Genomic DNA, 12,194 nt, shown 5'->3' on the forward strand with positions numbered 1-12,194 from the left:
TGGGGAGTCTGTTCCAGAGCAGCACGGTATCCTCTTTGACCTCTGGTAGGTCACAAGTCAGACCTGGTTTGTCTGAGACACAGCCAAGGCTTCATCCCACTATGTCATAGAGCCAAGTATACAAATTTTCAATATTTATACATACTGTAATACAGGAATACAGGACATGACTGATAATTGGTCTGAATGAAAAACTACTCATATACACATCCCTTAATGATAGCTACTGTGGACTTGTCTTGACATCACATTAGTTACTTTAGAAAATCAGCCACATGTGATGTCATAAAATCACCATATCAAATAATTTCAGACATAAATATGTACAGTATGTTTTGTGACGAAGTAGCAAATGATCTGGTGAAATCCCCCTACGTAAACTGGTTAACTATAGTTGTAAACTGGTACTGCCATTACTTTTATTGTAAATGCATCTTGGAGATGTTATTAGAGACACTGTATGGACATATTGCCTCATTAACTGGAGAAACCAAATACAGTTTTTAGGTATAGTGAACAGCATATTGTTTTATACTTAAAATGGAGTAGTGCAATATACTACAGTTCTGATGCTAGCACTGAAAGTAAACAACAAATACTTATTAGGTGCATAGTGTAATCAAAGTGTGTTCATTGATGTTAAGATGTGCAGCTATGAGTACAACCAAGAAAATACTTTATCTTGCTTTACAGTAAATCCTTGCTGCCTGTGACCAAAGATAAATTTTTCACCATTACACCAAAATTCTCAGCAGTGTTTTATACGATATAGATATTGGCCCACTGACAGTAACAGTGCTAGTGTATTATTTTTCTCAGTTGCTGAGATGGTGAGATGGATGCTTGCCCCACTGTTGATGACACATATGCAATACAACAACCATTTTATTGGACATCAACACTGTTACATACTGTGGGCCAGCATTTAATGTCTACAGATTCTTCAACCAACTGAACAAATTTAACTATTTTTGCCCATGTCAATTAACAATTTTCTTGGAATTAAAAATATTTTTATTTAGGCTGTTTGTTGGCTGAGTTGTCCCAATAAGCTGACTGCACTTTCACATGGGAGTTCTGGGCCGCATTCACTAAGAAATAGGTCACTTTAAGAAAAAAAATTAATTGCAGTCAAGTATGATGCAGTATACACATCAGGGGTTCAGCAGATGTATAATTAACTTCTAGACTAGATTTCCTTCCAGTGAACAATTAAAAAGGTGGCTTCATCTCAGAGCACAACCACTGCAGTAAAGTTAAATACATGCGATCAGCATGCATGTACCTCATTGATGCTAACAGGGGTAGTGGGATATCCTCAGTGTAGAACTGCTCATACCATTTACTTTCTCTGTGATAATAATTATCATATTGGTCCTTCATCCAAGGAAGAGTACTTCTAGTTTCCTGGCCTTGGGCATTAAGGGCATTTGGTGGAGATTGCCTGGAAAACAAATGAGATACTTTAGGATCCAGGGGAGAAAATTATGCTGATCTCAGTAAGTATAACAGCAAAAAAGAACATAATTTATTATTCTGCAGTAAAGTTTTTGATTAAGACATGATATACAGGATGTAGTTACAAAAATGTAATTATAGTGTGAAAGTATAATCAATATATTTTAAATTTTTTAATGTTTCTGAACTTGGTGATTTATTGAGTTGATGTGGCAAGCATCTTTCTCTGTAAGATAAAACATTGTAATAGTGTTGTACATGAAAGTAATAATACTACATTGACACTAATGCTGTGTCACTGCAAAAATGGCACTTAGCACAGAGGATTATAGCTGTAAGCAGTAGTTCATGTAGTACAAGATTTAAACAGCAAAAAGAAAACTGCCAATAAACCTGGTAAACACTCCTCACCCGACTTCAACAAAGTAAAACTGAAAACCATAAACAGTCAAGACGAAGCGAAGCAGGATATAGTTCAAATAAAATGTGGTTTATTCAGGAATGTCCAGACATCAATATAAGCGCTTTCGCTTAAAAAAGCTTCATCAGATATATGATATAGTCACCCATAGAACAAGTCAATATATATATATATATATATATATATATATATATATATATATATATATATCATTCAAAATACTAACAAACCAATCATTATACTCCACCAATTTAGAAACTTAAAGTGACATAGTGCATTATAGCCATGACTAACAAACACATGTAAACAAAACCTAGATATATAACCTCATATGCACTAGCTAAATAAATAAACAGCCATGTTGTAACCTAAGACATACCACAATGATATAATACATAATAAATAATCACTACAAAACTGGACAGTTTTAAACAAGTGACTATACTAAGCCATAAAAACTATGTGCAAATTACTTTTATAAAACTTTATAAAACTCTATAAAAACAAATAAAAACTAATGCAAGTACTGCAGCTAAAACACAAATGGTATTTAATCAAAGACACAGTAGAATAAAAACAAAGAAAATAGCACTCACTTATTATTCCTATGTTTCCTACGGAAAGGTTTAATGGATGCCCTTTCGTTCAATCCCATACCTCTGTCTGCCCTCAATTTGATAATCCAGTTACTCTCTATGTTCTCTGTGTGATTCCTAATATCACTCTCACGTGTATTGGGAACTATCACTTCCAGGGCTCTAAACAAAAATCTATGTGCATCCCCTTGTTGTACAACATGCTTTGCTAATGCATTATGCTGAAAGCCTTTTTTAAGCGAAAGCGCTTATACTGATGTCTGGACATTCCTGAATAAACCGCGTTTTATTTGAACTATATCCTGCTTCGCTTCGTTTTGACTGTTTATGGTTATCAGTAGTACAAGATTTGATTTCCTCAGCCCTCATTTGCCTACTGTGTGACATTGATCTGGTCACTTAACCAGACAGTGCTTAGGGGCAGCTGAGAATTTGGGCTATGGTCCTCACTGGTCCCCTGAATTGCAAGCTTAGTAATTACCTATGAAGCAGATTCCATTGGGAATGATCACTTTTTATGGGTGAAGCAGTGGAAATAGTAGCATGATGCATTACATTCAAAATTATAAATGTAAGGTTAATCTTGGTTTAACACATGCCTTGATTAAATAAAATATCAAAACACACAAAACCAGAAGAGGGATTAACTTTCCTGCATCAAAAGTTGCTGATAAAAACAAATAAATAATCCACATGCAGGTCAGAAAAACGGCCACAAACTTCCTCAGGCACCAATAACTTCAGGAAAACTTCAGGAATAGAAACGATCTTGTATATAATCCAACAATAATTTATTAGCTAGCAAAAGTAAGCGCTTTCACCCACAGGCTTTGTCAAACTCCAATGCTTCCATTAAAATACAACTGCCTTATATACTGACAAAACCAAGCTAATAGGTTCAATCAAACAATAAAATCAGGTGTAACAGTTAATTACATCACAAACAATTCATGACTTAAAATTCAGATAGTAAAAGGTATATAAACCTAAAAACATATAAAAGTAAGCATACACCAAAGACATGTAACAAAAACCATATTGACAACACACAAAATGGTGAAGAAATATGATAAATCATGCAATAAAAATTCATAAATATACATTTTTATGGTGCAATTAACTATCAAGATCTAAATAATCTTTTTTTACGTAATAATGGTTTCACTTGTACCTTATCATTTAAGCCAGGAATTTTATCGGCTCTGAATCTAATTATCCAACGTAGTTCACATTCTTGAAGGTAGGCATCCACATCACCCCCCCTCATACTGGGGACTATATGCTGTAATACACTAAAAGTAAAATAATGCTCTGCTCCCATAGTTCTAACATGCTTGGCAAGTGCATTATGCTCAGAGCCAATTCGTATATTGTATACATGCTCTCTAATGCGTTCCCTCAGCTGTCTACACGTTTTCCCTACGTAGAAAGCTGTGCAGGAAACGCAGCGAGCAATATATACTACATTTGAACTAGTGCAACATGTACAAGTTTTAAAAGTGTACTCAAGATTAGTTATAGGATGTAAAAAATGCATACCGACATCTATATATTTACATTGGTTGCATTGTTGACAAGGTAAAGTGTTATGCTGATTGCTCTCTACAGCTGAAGGTTTAGCTGTGGAGCGATAACAAAGTTTACTTCTCAGATTCTGTTTATTTTTATAGGTGAAGTTAGGATTAGATCCTACTATACTAAACAATTCATCATCCAGACTCAGAACCTCCCAATGTTTCCTAATGATATCCCTGATCATAGCTACATCACTAGTAAAATATACAGGGAGTCTAACAACTTCAGTTTTAACCCCTGGAATAGCATTGTCAATTCCTTTCCAATCAGAAAAATAGGGTCTAGCTGAATCATTTCTAAGTTGATCCACTTTTCTCATATTTCTATCTATCTCCTGAGAGTTATAATGTCTCTCTATTAGTCTGTTCTTGAGAGCAGATATTTCATGGGAATAACCTACATGACAAGGATTGAGCCTAGATGCTCTCATAAACTGTCCCTTCATTATATTCTCAAACACGAATCTAGGGTGCATACTTTGTCGGTGCAAAAGCGTGTTCCTAAAACATGACTTCCTATGCACTGAGGTATTTAATAATCCACTCTGTAATCTATTTATATTAATGTCTAAAAATGACAAACACGAAGTGGAATAATTCAAAGTAAACTTAAGAAAACCTGTAAGGTCATTCAGATTGCTAGCAAATGATAACAAAGATGCCTCATCTCCTTTCCAAATAAGGAAGAGGTCATCTACAAATCGTCTGTAGTAACCAACGTTATCCTTAAAAGAAGCAAGGGGAAAAAGGGAGTCCACCTCCCAATCAGCCATAACGATATTGGCGTAGCTATTGGCACATGATGTGCCCATAGCTACGCCATCTCGTTGTATGTAAGTTTCTTCATCAAAAATAAACACATTATTTTCAAGTACAATTTCCAAAAACAAAGAAAGGATGTCTATAGTGTCATTATCAAAATCTGAATTGTTCCTCAGATAATGCTGAAATCTTAACATACCCTCATGGTTTGGGATTACAGTAAATAAACTTACTACATCCAGTGTTACAAGGATATATGACTCATGCTGTTCCAAGGACTTAGTATATTCATAGAGATCAAGCAAGAACTGCTTGCTATCTCTCAGTGTGTATTCATTTGCTTCAACTAATGGTCTTAAAAAAGATTCCAACAAAATTGAGAAGGGCTCAGTGAGCCATCCTCGTCCGGCAACTATAGGTCGCATAGGTGGTTCTAGCAAGGACTTGTGTATCTTTGGAAGACCCTGAATTATGGGTATCAAAGGATTACATACTTTCAAATATTTGAAAAGGTTCTCTGAGATAATATGACTCTGGTACAAATCATCCAGTGTATCATACACTTGAAACACCTTTGCGCCTATTTCTTCCAGGTTAATAGCCTTATAAAACTCAACATTACTTAACATGAGCTTCATACTGTTCTTATATTTTATAGTATCTAAAATTACAACTGGCCCACCCTTATCCGCCGGTCTGATGGTTATATCTTGGTCACCCTTGAGATCAGTCAAGGCTTTTCTCTGTAAATAACTGAGGTTAAATCTTTTATTCTTGGAACCATTATGCTTCTTCTCAGTATAATATTTATAAAGATCATTCTCCACCATTTTCGAGAATGTATCCAACAAAGGATGTAATAACGGTATATATAGACTGTTGGGACGAAATCTTCCTAATCTATCCTCCGTTGTACCATCACTCTGACCCCCAAAATCCAATTTCAACTGTACTTTCCTAACGAACATTTTGATGTCCAATATAGACTCAGTGACGTCACTGTCACATGTGGGAATGAAACTAAGTCCCTTATTCAACACTTCCTCTTCATAAACACTCAACACTTTATCTGATAAATTAACTACTAAGGACCCCCCACTCTCTCCCACATTTTCTTCAGTGTGGGTCCGAGATGTTCCCCTCCCGATCCCTTTCGTTTGTTCCTGCCTCTGCTCTGAGATCTCCGTCTCCCTAAATGCGAGGTATTGGCTATAGGGAAAGGGGTAGGTACAGAAGGTCTAATATCTGTTACAGGAAACAAAATTTTTTCAGTGTGGGTTTTCTTCCTAACCACTGGTTCATTACATATAACTGTTGTCACAATACTGTTGTCCTTAACTATATGATTAAAATCTTCGGTTGGTACATCACATGCTGTTACCATTTTCACAGTACTATCATCATGAACTCCCTGGTTGACTTCCATATTCTAAACTGGGGGCTAATAAGAACAAATGAATTATGCCAGGACCACAGACTGAAGCTAAATGCTATAAAGTGTAGTGTTGTGTCATTCAGTAAATAGAAGCACCCATGCACTTACTGTATACATGATGCCTCTTGTAAAATTATTGCAGTCATTAGGGAGTTGGATAATTTCATAGATAATGAACCTTTCTTCAAACACCATGTATTCCTAGTAATTAGAAAATCCTTCTCTCTAGCACAGCTAATCACTAAAGGCATATCTTCTAGATCCAAGGATGTTATCACACATCTCTACTGCTTCCTGATAGTGCATATTTGGAATACAATGCTCCCTGCAGCATGTACCTCTCCAGACTCATAATCCAACTTGTCAGACCCCAGTAATTCTTTACTAAAAGTCAACAGCCTGAGCTCTATGACCTATAAAGAATGCATTAAAGTTATTTCTCTTTCTATTTTTCCATCATATACAGATTTCTTTGAGGTGACCTCTACTTCACCTTCAAGACCTCAAATTACCTTGTCATAAACCACCTCCTACATGCTTACAAAACCTGCAACATCAAACACCCATACTATAGAACTTAACCTCCACTGCAACATACACAGAACCTGCTGGTGAGATAGATTCTTCTGTCAAATAATGCCTGTCTTCTGTAACAGACTTTCCTTCCATGATAACTCTCTTTCAACATAACCTAGATGAGTGGATGTATAACCACAAATACACCCTAGGTCTGTCTCCACAATCTCTCTTGAAAAGGAAAAGTTTGTAGTGGGGATGACAGCAGCTAGGCTTCAAATGATTGTTCTGATCAACTGCACTGTATGAACATTTCAGCCTAAAAGGAGCATAAGTTTTAATTCTGTTACATATTTTCCAAAAATAGGTATAAATCAAGTAGACCAATGGACTATACTTACATTTCTGTGGCAATGCTCCCATGTGATAAAGGAAATCCTCCTGTAATTGATTGTGATTGATGTAATTTGCTGATACCTAGTTAACCAGGTTACCAAATATGACCCATCTGCAGTACCTACTAGTTTACAACCAATGGGCACTACCACATCTTTCCATGGACCTACTGCCAGCACATCTAATGACCAATTTAAGCAGCCATCAGCTACTACTACAAATAGCTCAGATTTCTGTTTATTCACCTTGTCAAAAATCTGAATCAGCAGATGTCTGTTAATCCAGTCCAGTTTCTTCCATATAGAGACTGGAATAGCAAAATGACACAGAAAAAAGGAAGCATTTGGAACACCTGCCAATAAAGTTGCAAATCTGACAATCCCAGTCCCCCCATTCCTTAGGCTTAATAGGTTTCTTCCAAGATATTCGCTATTTGTCTTTTTCCCAGATAAAGGATACCACACTATTCTTGTGTAAAGTAAAGAACTGAGGACCAGGAATTGCTTGGAAGGTATACAGTGGGAATGTGAATATAAATATTTGAACTTCTCACGTCTGGTATGGTCCACTTTAGAAAAAGATGCTCTCCTGCTGGGTCTCCCCATATTAAAACAAAAGAAAATTAAAAGTTGAATTACAGTATTATCACATTAATTTGTTAGAATGGGGCTTGTGGCAGTTAGATTAATTGGTCAATGCCCCTCTTTGAGGGCAGTAGCACAATATTGGAACCCTTAACACTAGATCTCATGGTTTCTAACTGATCAAAGGGGGCTAATCTATGTAAAAAAGAACTTCAAAACATGGCTTCTTTTGCTGTCAGAGCTTCTCTTGATTTGTTCCTTGCTGTAATACAAAACATGAATAATAACATGGATGATTTTCATAGGAAAAACCCTTACTAAGGATGCCTGTATTGAGGGCGTGCTCATGGAACACTCCATTGCCATCAGTGTACTGCAACAGAAGAACAAAACAATGAAAACCCAAGTGGAACATTTACCAGAAGACAACAGGTGGCTATGAAGAATCAAGCATGAAGGAAAAACATTTATGTGCTTGGTGTGCCATAAGTACAGACAGTCAGGTTAGTGCAGTAATTATGCAGCAGCTGGAAGCTTGTCTGGATTGCCTGAAAAGAAACATAAGAACTGAGTGTGTCATGCTTTTATGATGGGAGCTGGGGTGGCAGAGAAGAGACTGAGGCATATTCTTGTTTGCTTAGAAACATATTCAGTCAAAGAAAAGCTCCTATCTTAGGTGTGGCAGCCAAGTAAAATCTGCAAAGTTAGATAGCAGAGTACTTGTTGAGAATAATTACTTGGCACTGCCAGGTAGAGAAGGATATTAATTAATCCAGTAATAAAGGGATGCCATTTGAAACTAATTACGTGGCAGTCAGTATGTCCTACCTTTACAAAATATGCTTTCTTCAAGGGCCAAAAACCTTTGTAAGACTCTCAGGATGCAATGCAGTATCTCATACAAAGCTGAGTGGAGAGGGAAGCTAGAGGTGAACTAATCTGTGAATTAGAGGGAGCTAATAGTGAAAACACAAACAGCGAAATTCAAGGAAAAATTAATGGTGACAGATTGACATTTCCTACCTTTAGGCAGAAGCACTTTCCAAGGGAAAAGGATGTGGGAGTGCACAAGTAATATGGGTAGCTCTTGATGATTGTTGGTTGTGATTGTGGTGTTCAGATTTATGCTTCTAACATAAGGTGCTCCAATGTGAGATTTTTGCCATTAATTCATGCTAAGTGGCTTTAAGTTTTAGATAGCAGATTGTATAGTTAGAAAAAATCATGCAAAGGTATTTAACTTATGTGTATTGAGCTAGCAGAGTGGACCATTGTTAACCAATAACAAGACATGCTGAGCAAGTAAGTGTTGCAATATTATCTTTACATGATGGCGAAGGTGTTTTTTTTTTGCAGATTAATGCAGAACAGAACCATGGAAAGAAAAAGTGTAGTCAGTGCAAAAGTATTTTAAGTTGCACTCATGTAAAGCTTACAGCTTATTTATTCTGTGTGGACCCAGTTGAGAAAGGTAGAAGTAACATTGCTGTACAGCTGCAGTATTTCCTGTAGGTTTATTTGACCTGCGGAAATATCTAATTTTCTGATATTGCTTGCCGGGGGATGTCAAATAATGTATTCAGAGTTTGAATATATTTTAGAGGATCTGAACTGCGGTAACTTTATTTAACATTATCATCCCCCAAGGTGGTTTGTACTAAAGAGGCTTAAAAGTGTAATGAATGTCTACATGCACAAGCACTGAATAAAGCAATGAACTGATCACAGTAAATGACTCATGCTTAAGTCATACTATATAGGTGTGAATTAGTGTTTAACTGACTTTCTAAAAAATGGTAGAATTTGAGTTTACTACTCTTGGAGCAGCAAGTACTAAATGTATATTGAGTTGGTTCGGTTACTGGAACCAGTGACTAGTTAGCTCATGTAAGGTGGGTCACTGGCAATTAAAAGGAGACTTTATGTGCTTACCATTTCTGATCTGTCACAAAGGAAAGCAAGAATTAAGTGCTATCACCACTAAATCATCACAATGTATTATAGAATTATTTTTTTTACATACTTTTTATGAGAATAGTTGCTGTTTAACTGTTTGGGCATGCACCTCCAACACTATAACCTGAAGTGATTTTAAGATGAAAAGTTTATAGTGTGACATTAGTAAAAGGTGAATGGAAAATTATCAGGGATTTCCAGGCAACTAATTGTTTGAATTTGGTTGAAATACATATTATTGACATTTTTTTGTGATTCAGTCTGGGAAAAGTGCAAGTATATTGGATTTTATCAACACTATGACATGTAATAAATTCTGTACTTGTTAAAACCATTCTCTTATGGGGCTCTGGCAGCTAGAGACAAAACAATAATTTCTAGCATTTCAGATTTCAGAACTAAATATATGACAATGCCTTGAAATGAAATATATATATATATATATATATATATATATATATATATATATATATATATATACAGACATATGTGTGTGTGTGTGTGTGTGTGTGTGTGTGTAATATATACTGTAAGTATATAAACAATATTGCCATGCACATAATGGATGCCTAGCTGACTGGATCTTCCCTCTACTCAGTCTCCTATAGATTGCTGAGGGGTGATGTATGCCTGGCTTACAAGGTGGCCACAAACCCCACACTTATGAATCTCCTACATTTTTGTAAGTCAAAGTGTACCAGAAATACAAGGTCTAGGTACCTGAATTTTGTTTCTGACTTAAACATAACATACTGGAGAGACAGATGTGTGTCCCAGAGACTGCCCATCCTAATGGCTTCCTATCCATGTGAAGCTGAGCTTGTCTATTACCCAGTTTATGCACAACCTAGACATGTGAATGGAGAACATACCTCTTAGTGCAAGAAATATGAACAAAGCCTGACACAATTGGTGGACAAAGGCCCAAAAATAGGGACAGATTTTAAATGTTGTGTTTATAAACTCAGAAAGCTGATGATATAGCAGGATTCATATTAGCATTTATTTTTCTGAAGGATATAAAGTCTGAAACTGAAAAGTACGTCATTATTTAGTGACTTCATTCCTCAGATCATCCCACTGACTTGCCAGAAAACCACAAATTTTATAAGGAACAGACCAAAAATACTAAGCAAAAATCTGGTCATTCTGAGAAAATCTGGACAGTTGAGAGGTATGATGTGGAGCAGGAAATTTACACCGGACCCGACACCCATGTCCCTTATGGACAGAAGTAGCTTATAAATGCTTGGCCCTCAATGTCCTGTTTGGATGCAGGACATCATTATTCAATTGGGAAAACTTGGACAGGCTTAGAAAGACCCCCTCAGGGTTATTAGCCTAGTAACAGTCTATGAATCTATGAATCTATGAAAACAGAAGTTATGTACTCACCATAGGGTCCCTGTCAGCATCTTGAACGCTGACAGTATCAAATTTGATACTGTCGAATCGAGAATGATGAAAGTGCAGAACGTCGAACGGGTAAACGGAAATCTCAGTAAGGGGAGATTTTTATTTACCTCAATGTATTGTGGTCTGGGAGTTGGTATATTTAAGTAGTGGGGTGTGTGGGGGTGCAGCCCCCCACGTGGTGGGTGCAGGGGGGCTTGCCCCCCTTCCTACACCAGTTAGTTCAATTTTTGGTGTGTTTGTTTGTTTTTTTTAACTGGCATTCGAAAATTGGATAGTTCGATCATGTCAGTTCGACATTTAGTGATTCGAACTATTCAGTTTTCGAAATGCTGATATAGACACTCACCATAACGTTCCATTTTTGTCGTCCATCTTGCTGTTCATTCTTACAATGATGGGTTCAGAGCCGATTCTCAGCTCTGACTCGGCCGAATACTTAGCTGAAGATCTCAAACTTGGCTCGTGGCAAGAAGGTATCCCAAAATGCAGTGGTGTAATTCCCCAGATATTGTTTGCTGCTAATACCGAGCAATATTTACACTATATACATATCTACAGACATATACATATAAACAATGTGTAAGTCCATACCAAAAAATACTGGAAGGAGAAATAAGCTGAGACAAAGAGCCCCTGAGTTAGTGGAAATCTACCAGGTCCACAAGAAGTCTTTGGAAGGGGGAAGGAGGAAGGGTGCGTAAGAATGAACGGCGAGATGGACAACAATCATGGAACATTACGGTGAGTACATAACTTCTTTATGTTATACTGTCCTATCTCTCCTTCATTCTTACAATGATGGGACGGTGTCCCTAGCACCTTTATCCCGGGTGGCTCATGGGAGTATACCTTTAAGCACCGTGGAAGCAAAGGATGCCCTGTTCCTGGAGGCCAAATTCACTTTGTAATGAGTAATAAAGGTACGTGGAGTAGACCACGTAGCTGTGCACAAATATTATCTATAGGAATTCTGGCTTGAAAAGCAGATGACATAGCCAGTGCTCTAGTGGAATGAGCCTTTACTTTGAAAGGTAAATCCTTGTTATTAGATTTGTAGATAAAAGTCATACAATTTGAAAG

The 12,194-nt window shown here is 36.8% G+C and overlaps 1 protein-coding gene across 1 annotated transcript in view; it reads right to left on the reverse strand.

Moving 5' to 3' along the window:
- The window catches only part of CCHR2.PART1H4orf45 (chromosome chr2.part1 C4orf45 homolog), a 1,175,837-nt gene that overhangs the window by 365,544 nt on the left and 798,099 nt on the right, over nt 1–12,194 (reverse strand). Inside the window, exon 3 of the mRNA XM_044063434.1 lies at nt 1,286–1,444. Within this exon, the coding sequence (XP_043919369.1) occupies nt 1,286–1,444 (159 nt within the window). The remainder of the gene's footprint in view (nt 1–1,285; nt 1,445–12,194) is intronic.

The sequence above is a fragment of the Protopterus annectens genome, chromosome 2.part1, assembly GCF_019279795.1.
Source record: "Protopterus annectens isolate FY-2018-M chromosome 2.part1, PAN1.0, whole genome shotgun sequence".
In the NCBI taxonomy this organism is placed as follows: domain Eukaryota; kingdom Metazoa; phylum Chordata; order Ceratodontiformes; family Protopteridae; genus Protopterus; species Protopterus annectens.